This window comes from Dysidea avara, chromosome 10 (assembly GCF_963678975.1).
Source record: "Dysidea avara chromosome 10, odDysAvar1.4, whole genome shotgun sequence".
NCBI classification, from domain to species: Eukaryota; Metazoa; Porifera; class Demospongiae; order Dictyoceratida; family Dysideidae; genus Dysidea; species Dysidea avara.
Window position 1 is genome coordinate 19,002,975 of NC_089281.1, and position 15,155 is coordinate 19,018,129.

The following is a 15,155-nucleotide window of genomic DNA, read 5'->3' on the forward strand; positions in this document are numbered from 1 at the left end:
AGTCCAATAAGGACAGTACAGCAGTGGAGCCAACATGGCCATTAGGTAATGTATTACAGACTGGGACATAATTGAAAATGTTATGCATACCTAGTGTGTAATCTTGGTAGCATATATCCCTCTATAATGCATAGCTAAAGCAAAAACAAATTAAACAAGTGTAGCTGCACTGTATGAATAGCCACAACTTATATTAGCCACATCTATATCATTACAGCCACAACTTGTATATATTCACTTTCTGAAATCTAAAAAATATGAATGTATAGTTATAAAAACAATTACACATACCAAAAACAGAACTGCTTAACTACTGCTTTGTACAATACAAATGCATGTGATCAAATCACAATTATGAAACATGTCAGTCTTCAATTTCCCCTGCCATTCTACCCCAGGCTTTACTGAAGAAGTTGCCATGAAGTTGCATCAGTGTTTTGTATACTGAAGTAAAAGGAAGTCTTTGGTCAGTGCGATAGTGGAAACACTCTTTCATCAGGTCATAAACCTCTGGGGGACATTCATTTGGCTTTTCCATCTTCCTCTTCCCCAAAACAAAGCTTTTTACTTCATTGGCTTTCATGCCTGGATATGGAATACCACCATAAGAAAAGATTTCATAAAGGAACACACCAAATGACCACACATCTGATTGGTTGCTGAACTTTCCTCCATTGAGAACTTCTGGGGCTTGCCATCTGGTGGTTAACTGAAAAACGTTACAAACTTTATAGTTTTCTGTGTCTTTTAGGCATTGCGCTCTGCTGAAGCTGGCAATTTTGCAAACCAAGTCACCATCAATAAGAATGTTATTAGCTCGTAGATCACAATGGACAATTTTTCTTCGCTCTAATTCCACCATTCCACAAGCCACACCTGCTGCCATGGAGAACAGTAATGGGGTATTTATGTTAGCTTTTTCATTCTGTAAGAAAGTTTTTAATTGTCCTCTTTCAGCATACTCAAAGTACAACAAATAAGTCTCCTTTGTTGGATCAATGTTAGCAGTAATAAACCGAATGATATTAGGATGCTGGCAGGACTTCAAGCAATTGATTTCTCGACCCAAAATTTGTGAAGAAATTGATGGTCTGGGTTTTTTGACCACGACTTTGGACCTGTTGATTTTGTTGACAGCTAGCCAAAATTCTCCACTTTGTACTTGTGCCAGTATCTTCATCTCAACATAATCAGCCTGCATCAGAGAAAATACACATACTTATAGGTGACAAGAAAACACACACACACAAAGTAAAGTGTTGAACAGCTGTGCTAGCATGGTCACACCTACTCAGTGGACCACCTGTGCTCTACTCAGTTGATATGAGTCATTGCAAGAAAATCCTCCTGGGGCAGGACTAGTAACCTGCAGGAGGCTGTGCCATGTCTCACAGGTGACAGTGTGGGCACCTGAAGCCCCATCTGGACCTTCACCCACTATGCAAGCCCTGAACAGTTGGCATTTACTCCCCCAATTTTCACCAGGTATCCATTGACGTTACAGCTGCTTCCCCAGTTGACATCAGGTCACATTTGAACAGCTGGGTAGACCAGCCAATGGGAGTAAAGGTTCTTACTCAAAGAAATGACAAAAACACTGATTTGGCATAGCTGCAAGGGTATCAAACCTGGAACTTTCCAAATACCAGGCCAATACACACTACAGTCAGTTCAAAATGAAAATAACTTTTGTGCTATTGTATATATACTTGATCATGATGAAACAACCCTGGAAGCTACATACTAAAAATTATTATGGTGATGAAGTGACAACTAAAAGCCAACTGTCGCATCACATATGCATCTGACCTATGATCGGTGACAATAACTGGCTAAGGTACTCAAACAATTCAGGCAAATGCAGTGGAAACTGCAACATAATTATACTAGTCCACTATAAGTTATAGGACTTTAATCACATTATGTGGGGCAGTATTACTCATGCGATGAAGTGTAAACATCTGTAGATGCAGCATTCAACAAACAATAGAATACCTGGTTAAAGCTTTGCTGTTGATGGGAACAGTCATTTTCATTGTCCTATTAAAGCAATAGTATAATTCATACTATCTCATACACATTTGCAATGATTGTACATCAATGCTTGTGTATAAAGCTTGTACTGAACTATACTGAGCTAAGTTATCATTACAAAATATACAGATAACACAGTAATAATTTGTGCAACAATATCAACACAACACTGAATGTTAAATTGCATCTAATTTGAGTGCACGTGGAGTAGCTGTTACAGATCACAGATCATATCACAACTTACAGTGTCCATGTCAATATATTCATACTCTTGAGAAGAATCATCAAAACTCTGTAAACAAAAGACACAAATACAAAGCTGTATTGATAGCTTATGATATAATATTTCCAGGACTGTTCTATTAGAGTGCATATATGACTGTGCTCTATTATATCTCCAGACATAAAGATTCTCTTACTTGTGGACATGACACTTGTATTTTACTCCTTTGGATTCTTCCTTATATATAAGCTTCATGCTAGATATAAACTTATTACCTTTCATTTTTCTTGTCTTTTTGTTCACTTTTGTGCTTTAACATGTTGGTTGCCGTGACACACCCCAAGGGGCAATAGTGACATTTGCCTACTTTGCCCTAACACTAAGCACATAGCGTTTTTGCAAAGCCAGTAAGTGTAAGTAAACAATTACAATGAACACAATGATAGTTAGATACATGTACGTACATGAAGTTATACTTGAGATATTATACAGATTATAAAATTAAGATAATTTCAAGATTTACAAAGTAGTATATACATCTGTGTTGATGAACATACCTCGCAAAAGCCTCTTGACTCTTTTACTGTAGAAGTCTGTGTTTGCCCTAGTTTTTCCTGAATTGTCACCATGGTGTGGGTCAATAGCTGTACTGCAGACTGCACAGCATCTAGCTTGGCATTCATTTCATCAAACTTTTTCCCAAAGTTGTTGGTTATTTGTCTTAATTGACCTTGTATGTATAAATATTCTGATGTAGCCATGACTTGCTGTTCAGAGTTGACTTGCTTTGTGGGACCAACATTTAGGATCACTTTTGGTGCAATATCTTGCAAATTTGGCTATAGACACAAAAACAAATGAATTTAGTGTTTTATAATTTGCAAATCAAAGATATTATTTACAAATTATATGTCAAGCTACTGTAATTCACTTTTTTCTTGTTGTAAAATAATTTATGTATGCAAATATCATTAGGGACGCATCTATTATGCCAGAATAATTTAGGGAATAATAGGTAGTGGAAAGAAATTGGGGAATATTCCAGAACAATTGGATGAGTTCTAGGAATAATTATTGCTAAATTAAAAGTTTTTCTTGTAGTGTAATGCAAAAATCTTTTGGACACAACACTGAAACAGTGCAAGTATAAAAGCAGTTGATCGCGATACTCTAATAGAGAGTGCAGTCACTTATACTCTAATAGAGCAGTCAACTTCAAGTCCTATAATTCTAATGATACAGTACGATAGTATCATACAGTACAATAGTATCATACAGTACTATTGTACTGTATAGTAGGGACCACAAAGGAGTAGGCGTGGCCCACAAAAATAGCATCACCAAAAAAAGCCTCAATTTCCCAAGCTATTGGTTAGGTAAAAGTAAGCCCAAACAAGCTTTCAGATCGACCCAAAACACTTTCAAAAAGTTGCTACGGAATTTTAAAAACATTTAATTAATGGAATTTTCTACTGACTGACTGCCTGATGCCTCAGATAAGTATAAGTCGATAACGGCTAATGCTATGGGCTTGATTTTTTCACTGTTCAATCCCGAGAGGTACCTTTTGGCATACTGCAGTACGTACAATGCATTCTTCATGGACTTATCAGTGTCCTCCTTTGCGTCCATTCATCTTTGCTGACAGTGAAAAGTGTCGATTTGGTGGTAGCACGTGGCTTCCCTTCAAAACGGAAATCATCCATATTTTTCATAGTGGCTATTTTGGTAGCAGAGGTACTTTTCTAACAGTTCTTGATTCGTACTGCTGTGTAATGGGTTGAACATAGCCAACAATGAAGCGTAGTGGATACTTCACTTTCATCCGGACGATAATCGATATAACTGGGACACGCAGTGCCATTTCTTTCAGTATGCAGGGATTGCAGCAGTGCTTTTCGAACAGTTCTTGATTCTAAATGCTGTGTAATGGGTTGAACATAGCTGACAACAAAACGTAATGGATACTTCACTTTTCAGATGTTAATTGACATAGCTGGGGTGCGTGGTACCATTTCAGATGCAGTATGTGTGTCACCAGTCATAATAATTATTTACAAAAAAGTCAACAAACAAGCACACCAATACACAGTAGGGATATAACACTTCTTATTGTTATATTGTGATTTAATGTCATGGACTACTCCAATTTGTTTCAGTACTTTTATCTATGTGCTATGGTCCCTACTCTAGTTAAAAATTCCAAATTTTTTTGGTGTACTTGTAATTATAGCAGAGCAGTCAGCCAGTCACTTATGTTAAACTCTAACTAATATGCTTGTTTTTTGCACAAATTCCAGGAATAGTTTTGGGAATGATAGGTAAATTCAAAAAGAATTGCCAGAAAGAATAATTGGAATATTAAAAAGTGCAATAGACTCCTGCCTAAATATTATACAAAAATTTCTTATACAAAATTTTTTGTACAGCATTAAAATAGCTACTCCAATAGAACAGTCATTCACATAGGATGATTATATATTGCTATAAATGCTTGGATTTCTAAGGTCTCTTTATTTCAGATAAAACAGATGCTCTACCAATTGAACAGTTTGTCCACACTTAATGCTACAGTAAAGTAGCTGCAAGTTTTTTCACTTGGAAAGAAGTCAGTTATATTGCAGCAGCTGTAGAATAATTATTGGTTGTAGACACTCATCCTAGCATGTAGCTTTGCCTTGGAAACTACTACTCCTGCTGTAATAATATCAATTATGTTCTCTTGATGAAAGCTGAATATCATTTTAGTCCTACATTAATAACCCCCCACCTTATTTAATGATAATGTTTCTTTCTGGTTCCATACCCTATAGTTCTCCTTCCTCCACTTATCAGTAATAAGTGTAAATTTTTCTATTGTCTAGCTATACTGTACTATTTTAATCTTGTTTCTGTTCCTTTATATTGTCAAACTTTGATAGTTTTGTGTTACTACTGAAATACTACAAGGAAGTTATTGGCACCCAAGTATGCAGCTAGAACCCAGGCTACTTACGTAACTGGACATTAATAATGAATAATATCAAGATCAAGAGGGTGACACACAGGCACTCACTGTAGGTAGATCTGCGACTGGGACGAAATTTTGCTTTGACTGGCAGAAATTTCACTTTGACCTGTAATCAAGAGCCTTTTTGATCTTTGACCAGTGACTCAGTTAGCAACAATATTTCAGTACTTTTCGATTGTGGGTTGGAAATTTTTACCCTTGACCATTGACTTGGCACGATTTTGGTGGCTTTGACTTAGACTTTGACCATGGTCGCAGAACTACCTACAGTGATTGCCTTTGTGTCACCCCCTTGCAAGATTGATGCTCTAATAAAGCAGACATACCAATACAGCAGTCAACCAAATATTAATATAATTAATATTCTAATAATCTTATAAAATCATTAGATTCAATTCTAGTGGGTCTAATTTTGGGTGGTATGTACTCAGTAACTGAAAAGCTCACTGTAAAATTAATATCAAGATTGAGATACTGTATTATTGAGTGACAACCAAATGGTCTGATAAACTGCTGAAATTAGATTCAATTTCAAAGGGTCAGGGGAAGCATGCCCCCAGACCCTCTGAACACACACTAAGGTAATGCCTTCCCTCTGCATAAAATTATACCTAGTTATGCTGTCATACATCTAGGCCCTGGCATCACTGACCTACCAGCACCACAGGAAAACACTTCTCTATTCCCTTGCAATAAATGTTAAGTTTTATCCCATAAGTAAATTACAATGCATAACTTCAATTTAACTTATGTTCAGTGTTGGGAAAGTTACTTTGTAAAAGTAACTAGTTACATATAACTTGCAACTGAACTATTTAGTTACAGTTACATATTACCCATAAAATAAAGTAACTGTAATAATATTACATATTATATTACTTTGTGTTCACAGCCTTAAGCTGTCACGTGTGAAACTACCACCTTATCACGTGACATGATTGTGTTGTTGGACAATGTGCAAATCTTGGTTATAAGTAAGAAGCTGGTGAATAAGCTTCATTCAGTAGGCTTCGTTACTTCATTGTGGCTAGGCGTTACTCAAAGGATAATTAACGAGATTAGTAACTTCGTTACTTGTAGAAATAATATTATGTAATATTAGACTTGTTACAGTAACTATATTACTTAGGTAATGGTTACATTTGTAAGTAAAATAACTTGAGTTACATTACCTGTTTTTATAGTGTATTTCGTTATATTACTTAGGTACCACAAAAGTAATAATATTACGTAACACGTTACACCCAACACTGCTTATGTTGTTTCATGTAAAACACAAAATATATGAGACTATTGTAATATATAACTAGCATTTACAGCTAGAGGAAGTTGTAGTTCTATTTAAATTTTGGTCACCCTAAGTACTACTAAAAAATCAATTCATTTCTGTTGTGTATATGCATGATCAAGGGACCCATACTGTTTATCTCCCTGTGGTGGACTTTGTAAGACACCACTTTCTAGTGGTGTGACAAATGACAGTCCCTTTTGCGTGATTGTGTGAGATGATCAGTCAACCGGAGTCATTCATGATTATAGTCATGCAAGCCAACATGGAATACGTCATGCAAATACACATATCATATATACACTGAATTTAGGCAGCACTTGGAACAAGTCTCTTGACTTGGGTCCCTACATGGTCTATCTGCCTTGCTGGGAATTTTCTTTCTCGCCAGAATTTGACCGCTCAGGATAGGAGCTATGTAGTAGTGCTCAAGCATCTAATATTGCAGTTATGTGCTATGATTGCACAACCTGAAATAATGTAGTAAAATGATCATTTGACTTGATGACTGGGTTTGATTTAGTATTTTTAAACTGTCTGATGGCTACCGATAGTAGCACAAATATGTACGGACAGACAGACAGCTAGCATGTACACTGCCACAACTTATAATACAAGTAGCTAGATATGTGACATTTTACATTTGAGCGGGAATCATACATGACTGAAGGAATCATATGTTCATTATTATATTGAACTGCACAGTTGTATTTAGACAATCTCCCTTTTCTATGCTTTCTACTCATATGTAATTTTCCTTATATATACATGTTTATTTTCTTTTCTGTATACCTGCTGAACCAGTGTATACTGCATCAAAGGAAAGACAGACTATAAAATTATTAACTGTGTATACAAGGGAACACCCACCCTGACTATCATATACTGAAAAGTTAAATAGTCATTTTTAAAAAGTACAAGACACACTTCTGCAATCAATCCACTCACTACAGAAAATACGAATGATTCTCGTGATACTGCATGCAGTAGCCAGCACTGGAGCCATGATGCACTACCTGCCAATCAATGCAGTAGTGAAGAAAGAAATGGGAGACGAAGGTAAGACCTGAGTTAGGTAAAAAGGCATACCTTTGGCCTAAGCAATGTTGAACGGTGAAAAAACCATGGTCGAATTATACTAGGCTAAAGTCAGTAAGTTAGTAGAAAAATCAGTCTGAAACAATTTCATAGAAGGTTTATGGAAATGTTTGTGCATGGTCACTCTGAAGGCATTTTTGGGTTTGACTCAGGCCATCATCATTTTATTCCTTCATTTCCTTGCTTCCCGTCAGTGCCCACATAAATTTTTTGATAGCCAAACCAAATTTTGATTATTGGGTTATAGATCACGTGAATAAACTATTTCATGATAGAGGGCTCAGAATGGCCAACACAGCAGAAAGATAACTGAGGGTTGGAATCCCTCCACTCTTGTTCAACAGGGACACTTACAGTGTTTGCCCCTCTCAACATCAAGATACTCCAATACAGCAGCCACAAACCAAGGATCATTCCTTTAAATTACTTAAGCCTTGTTTAGGTCTTGTCACCTATTTTGGTACTAAGGATGACTGGAACAATCTTAGAAGTAGTATAGTGTATCATTTAAAACAGTTGTATAATTAAGATTTATGTTTCACATTCCACCTACATCAGCTTTACTACACTCTGTGATGGGAAACAAACAAATTAATGATGGCCTAATTAGTACTGTCAAGTTGGCATGTAGGAAAAGTGCGAAGGCTGCTGTTTGGGATACTTTTTGGAGCAGGAAATACAACAGATTTTAGATGATAGAAAAAACCACTATTTTTATTTTATTAAACTACGTCCACACCCAGAGAAGTGTGAGTAATCAGTTATAGCAATCAGTTATAGCAATTAAGAAGCCAATATTAGCTAACAGGTTAAGGTTGTGCCAATGTTTTAATACTTGAATGGCCTCTATTGCAAAGTGGTCTATAATTATTAATAAGGTAGAGACACAAAATAGCTAAAATTAACTGAGACTACATAACCCAGAATAGGTTTATAGTCTATTAACAAGGCATTAATCAAAATCTGTAGTCTTAACTGTATGAAAGGGTACCTTTTTAGGAGGTCGAGGAGGTGGCTTTGGACGCCGCATAACAGCTAGCCGATTCCTTATAATAGTCTTTGCTTTAACCAGCTTTTCAGCAAATTCTCCATGTGTGGTGTGCTGTCTCTCTGCTTGTAAAGCTTTTACAAATGAGTCAAAACCTCTTTCATCTTTTCCTTGAATGATAGTTAGTAAAGTTCTTTTCCTCTCATGTAGACTTCTTCTGGAATCAGATAGCCGACAAAATTCTTCATGGGTTACCAGATTTCTTTTACGTAATTCAGGAAGCAAGCTGTTTAAATCGATGGACATAATAGCTTCTCCTTGAAGGGTTTGTAGAAGCTCGTTTAGCGCAGAATCCATCGGCAACAGCTGACGCAGGTGCAGAATCAAGTATACAGATCAGCTAATCAATACGAACTCCAACTATTAACTTCACAGTACAGCAGCTATAGCATGTCGACACAGCGACTGGTATGGTTCATAATTGTCAGATATCATTCTCCGTTCTTATGAATTAATGAATCATCACGGCGTGACGTAATACCTAGCAACCGGCAGGGCGTCTACCTACCACACGCGATCATTCGTTTCCCGGTTTATCTACTTGCAATTGGATTCGTGCAAAAGCGAGAGATCGGGGAGATAGACTGGCATTGGTCCGATTGCTCGATGGGGATTGCACATCTGGAATGCGGGATTTGTGCAAGAGCGTTTGTCCCAAAGGTAATTAATAAACAGCTATAGTCTAGTCACTAGCTATAATAGCTATAATGTAGTTAGCTGACAAGTGATATTTTGTTAGTTCACTGTTGTGTATTTTATTTATTTGTTTATTTATTAAGGCTTTACAGCACAAGTGCTGAAGATCTGTATGACACCTGGCCCTACAGCCTCTTTAAAAGATGTAAGAGAGAGAAAGACATAATATTGTGCAATTTGCAATATAAAAGGAATTGTGCAGTTTGTATATTGTACAATTTTAGCTATAGACAGTACATACACTGTAAAAAACTGTGACACCAAAGTGTGCTGATTTGATATCACCGCAGGGCACACTATTGTGACGCTTCATTATTTACAGTGTATCAGTACATATAGTTGCAAGTCTATATACTGTAGCTACTATAACATCAGTGATTTATTTAAACTTTATGGCGTAAACACACCAAAGGCCTGAAGGTAACATGCACCAGCATCCTTGTACATTACCCTAAATACATGTGTATTTACATACACACGTACTGTTGCTAAGGAGAGTTTAGATTGAAGGTGGGTGGCTGTGACTGATGAATTCATGAGCAAGGAGTTAAGTAACATGTACAGTTGCTTTTATCGTTGAAGTTAATAACTTGATGATCACTGGTGGTGACTGGAGTCATTACATAATATGATTCTGTGCTGTCGGACCTTTTATTTGTGCCAAAGAGACTCTTATTGACATAAATATTGTTTCCTCTTAGCTTGACAAGCTTCTTGTCAGTGCCATTCTGAGCTAATTGCCACCTTGTTCTCAGACAGACTGCTTTGATTGCTCTTTCTTCTCTGGTCATGATTGATTTGATTAGAAATTGTTTTGTACTGAAGATCCTTTAGATAAGATAAACATTGCATCAAAGGTGCGAGTAAATTTTATTAATATAGGTCTGGGTTTTGGGTTGGAAGTATTGTATTTTCCCAGTCGATGAAATCCCTAATTGATGACTTGGAGAGAGCAGGATCAATATTAGTGAGTACATCTTGCATGGCTTCCATGTCATGCTTTAGTTTAGTTGCTCTTGAACTGTTTGGTTGGGATTCCATACATGACCACAATAAACAGTTTATTAGACTAAGTCTTATGAGGTTCAACAAGACCATAGGAAGGAGTATGAAGGTGATTATTGGAGTTTTGAAAGTTTTGATGGAGTGGTTAGTTTCTATTAAATTCGAAATTTCAGAAGTTGCAATTGTGTTAGTCTTGGATTCTAAGCTAGAAATTTTTTCAGTCAAAGGCTCCGCAACAAGTTGTTTTAGAATGTTAATTTCATCTCTTTGATGTGTATGCAGCGACAGCAGTGGAAAGGTTCTTTCGATTCATTACTATGACAAGGATATCAAATAAGGTTGAAGACAGTCCACTGCATTTTCTGATTTTCGATGCATCCAGGCATTACAACAACCTTCACAAAATATAGCCCCTTGTCCATCACTAGTTTCTGATCATTCTAAGATTGGCTCATTACACACAGCACATAGCTAGCTATATCCTCTGGTTCAGTTTCAGCTTCTTTGCATGTTCATGTCCTTTTGCTTCTTAGAATTCGGTGAGGTAATATTAGCATGCCTAATAATCTCTGCTTACTGGGAGATGCAGCGTTCTTTGTAGACATTTAGTTGCAGTTTGAAATAAGTCTTATCAGAAGTTCTAAATAATGCCTGCCCAGGTCAGTAGAATCAGCTGAAGTAGGATATATCATATAAATAAGGTTTCTCTTGTCATGAAATGTTAGAAAGCACTGAATTAAAGTGCCCTTGCTTCTCGCCTTGCCTAATATCAGTTACAAAGCATCACAGACAATAAATTATATATTCCCTACTAGACTAAGGAATATAATACAATAATGAAGACAGCCAATCCCATAATCAATTTTTTCTAGCAAAGAAGAGTTAAAGGACTGCCGGACTTAGTGTTATAATTAGCTACTATATTTTACAGGTATTGCTATTCAACTTTAACTATCTTGTGAATCATTTGTACGACTACACTGTTGTATGGCTACACTGCATCAGTGCACTGAAAGTTTGAATTACTGATGAAACAAGATATGGCCACTCCTGTATCTTCAAACAAGGGGAACAAACCAAGCATCCTTATAATGCATAATGTGCATTATTTTGTTGTGTAACATAAAGGCTTTACCCATATAAGTATGTACTTGACTGGTTTCTTTATAGGTGGAGGGTTGTAGTGAATGGGAGAGCCACACACAAAGCCATGTGATGTCAGTAAATTATCTTATTAGAAATTTTTGTAATGTAACACTAGGACTATATCACAAAGCCATGATGATGCAAATATAACCAGACTATACACTGACCAATTTTGCAATTTTACATCCAACACCCAGTACACAATATATGTGACCCAGTCTGGAAAACCAGCCTTACAGCCTTTCCAGATACTAAGTATCTTAAGTTTGATGACTCCAAACTTTGCCACATGCACTATCCAACAGCTTCAAGTGAACAAAGATTTAAGTTGCACGTGATTCCAATCACAAAAATATCACTGTTCCAGTTGATCCAACATTCCAGGTTTTCCGTATATACTCCCAGTTGCTATCTAGGTAAGTTATGAGTAAAGTTGCATGTACTGATTGGAGAGGCTATAAGATTGCATCAGATTGGGTGGATCCAAATTGCAGAATTCAGATATAATTATAGTCTGCATGCTTAGGTGTATGGGTTGTCCCATGTTAGTTCCATGCACACTCCCAATCACATACACGCACCTTAATTTGGTTATATTTGTGAACTCATATTGCTATAAAAGTCATACTGTTATTAGTATAGCTTATCATGGCTCAGGATAAAGTAAACATCTTGCAGACAGCTAGCTGGATGGGCCATACTAAAATCCACAGAGAATTTCTGACACTTGTCTCTTGATAGTATATACAGCCATATGCATGTAGCTAAGTACCTATATACCTACACTGCATAATTATGTAGGATGGTGGGTGGGGCAGTACTGGCCCCCTTTTAAAATTTTTATAGTGTTGCTCATTGAACATTTCTAGACACCCTAGACATAATTCAAAGATTTTTATACTATGTATAGCACATAATAAATCTGTCTAGCAAATTGTTACCCATATATAGGCATAGCACAAGGGAAACTAGGTGGGTTAGAGCAACCTCTACATTTAGAAATCAAGATACTCTGATAAAGCAGTCATTTACTCTAACAAACAGTCAATAGTAGTATAATTATAAAACACTGTTTGTCATTTTAAAATACAAAAACACCTGTTATAAATTGAGTTACGGACTTTTCCCCGCCCTAGTGACTAGAAATTATCTGGAAATATAAAATCACGCAGTACAATCCAGGATTATCTCTATGCTTAAATATTTTGTGATGCTTGTGCAGAGGACCTTATGCTAATTCTGTTTATAGCTTGGTAATATTTGAACATTCTCAAAAGGTAAATTTTCAAAATTTCCTTAGACTTTATAGCTACCATGCAGCTCAGTAACATTCATGCTTCCAGCATTGAATTTTCATAAAAAGGTACATATTTTAGTCAAATTGCCACTAACTTCAATATCAGAAAGTTTATTTTTTCAAAAATTTCCTTGAGGAAGCCAGAGGCGGATCCAGGGAGGGGGGCTTCAGCCCCCCCCTCCCCTTTTAGGCTTTACTTGATCAATATGCGGGATTATAATGAAATTTTGTCTTAACATAATTATTGATCACTGATAATACAAGCACTCATAAACCCACCTTATAAACATCTTTCCTAGGCGTTATCAGTGGATTTATATGCAACAAGGACCCAGTTGGAGGTGTACAAGGTCGACATACTCTAATAGAACAGTCACCTAACTACTCTAATAGAACATTCAGTGTGAACATAGAAGTTTCCAAATCTGCTTGCGCCTATGCATACAATGAAGTGTACTGGTCTGTTTAAAAGTTGACTCATCTTCTGTACAAGTATGCTTAATTCAGGTACAAACTTTCCATTGAAAATGCTCTCAGATTCAATCTCGTATCATTCAAATTCAAAATTTTCCCGTTTTAACATTATCAAGACACACGGTATGTCGTGCGGCCCAAGAAGCCGGTGCGCCACACTGTGAGTACATTTTATTATTATTATTATTGCTGTGAAAACTTCACAAACAGAAGAATATACACAGATATAATAAATAATGTTAGCTATTGATTGCAAAATAATAGTTACGTAGCAGAGATTTGAATATGTCAGTGTTTTCTGCTTCAAAGATGTAGCGAGGTAGTATGTTCCATTGCCTTGATGTTGATGGTATAAAGGAGTACTTGTAGGTGTCAGTGTTACAAAATGGTTCAATGAGTTTGAACATATGGCATGATCTGGTCTGTAGCTGGTACTGTGATGTCTGCAGATGAAACTCAGGTATGTATTCAGGTGGTAAATAGACATTTTGTTTAAGAATGTTGTATAGCATAGTTAAGGAGAGCTGTTCTCTTCGAGACTCTAGTGATTCCCACTTAAGTTCGTTAACCATCTGTGTTACACTGGCATGATAGGAGTAAATACCTTTGACATATCGTATAGCACACCTCTGAACCATTTCTAAAGCGATCTTATCAGTTGTTAAATGAGGGTTCCAGACTGTAGTTGCATATTCAAGTTTAGGGCGTACTAGGCTAAGGTAGGCTCTCTCTCTCTAAGGTGAATAGATGATGTCCTCAAGTTACGCTTTAGCAGACCAAGCATCTGATTTGCTTTGGAGGTGATAGATTGAATATGCATAGGTGCCACTTCAGATCTCTCTGAATAATGATGCCTAAATATTTGTAATGTTCAACAGGTGAGAGGAGATGATTACGTGGTCTGTAAGGAGTAATGATTTTATTTCTTCTATAGGATGTAAAACAGTCATGGTAAAGCACTTTGATACATTTAGTCTCATCAGCCATCTCTGCTGCCATTCTTGTAATGCACATAAATCTTCTTGTAACCTCTCAGCATCTTCAGGGATACAGATAGCCTTATATATTATACAGTCATCAGTGAAAAGTTTAATAGAATAGAACTATGTAAAATGGATTACGGTAGATCATTGATATAGATGGAGAAAAGAGTAGGGCCAAGGACTGTGCCTTGAGGGACACCAGACAGTACTGGGCATCTGGGAGATGAAATACCATCTAGCAGAACACACTACGTTCGATGATTCAAAAATGAGGAGATCCAGTTTTTCAAATTGCCTCTAATGCCATACCAGTCTAATTTGTACAGCAGACGTTGGTGTGGTACTGTGTCAAAAGCCTTTGCAAAGTCAGTGAAGATGATATATTGACAGGACTGAGAAAGAAAACGCGATTTTCACACCTTTGTAGCTCCGTGATCCTTCATCCGATTGGAGCCAGTTTCGCTGCAGAGGTGCCCGCCAGGTAGGCCACCCCATATACCAAATTTGAAGAAAATCACCGTAGCCATTTCCGAGATATGAGTGGCTAAAATTTCGTTTTTGATTTCTTCGGTTTTTTTTCTTATCAAGACACACGATAGTGTGTCGTGCGGCCCAAGAAGCCGGCGCGCCACACTGTGGGTATATTGACAGGAAGAAAGAAAACGTCATTTTCACACTTTTGTATCTCGGTGATCCCTTATCCGATTGGAACTAAATTTTCTACAGAGTTGCCCTCCAGCCAGGGGAGCCTACATACCAAATTTGAAGGAAACCGCTCCAGCCATTTCCGAGATACGAGTTGCCAAAGTTTCGATTTTTTTTCTTCGTTTATTTTTTTCTTCGTGTTTTCGCA

The 15,155-nt window shown here is 36.9% G+C and overlaps 1 protein-coding gene across 1 annotated transcript; it reads right to left on the minus strand.

Moving 5' to 3' along the window:
• Positions 1–201: 201 nt before the first annotated feature.
• On the minus strand, positions 202–9,158 carry LOC136236458 (uncharacterized). Its single transcript, XM_066026611.1, has 5 exons — positions 8,645–9,158; positions 2,815–3,096; positions 2,279–2,326; positions 1,996–2,040; positions 202–1,195 (listed from the first exon to the last, which is right to left on the minus strand). The coding sequence occupies exons 1-5, from the start codon at positions 8,996–8,998 to the stop codon at positions 365–367; spliced, it is 1,560 nt and encodes a 519-aa protein (XP_065882683.1). The 5' UTR covers positions 8,999–9,158; the 3' UTR covers positions 202–364.
• Between the last annotated feature and the right edge of the window lie 5,997 nt (positions 9,159–15,155).

Coding starts and splice junctions, on each gene's coding strand:
- LOC136236458 (XM_066026611.1), bottom strand. CDS start 8,998: ATGGATTCTGCGCTAAACGAGCTTCTACAAACCCTTCAAGGAGAAGCT. Junction 3,097..8,644: donor CTCCTCGACCTCCTAAAAAG/GTACCCTTTCAT, acceptor TTGTGTCTATAG/CCAAATTTGCAAGATATTGC. Junction 2,041..2,278: donor AATATATTGACATGGACACT/GTAAGTTGTGAT, acceptor TTGCTTTAATAG/GACAATGAAAATGACTGTTC.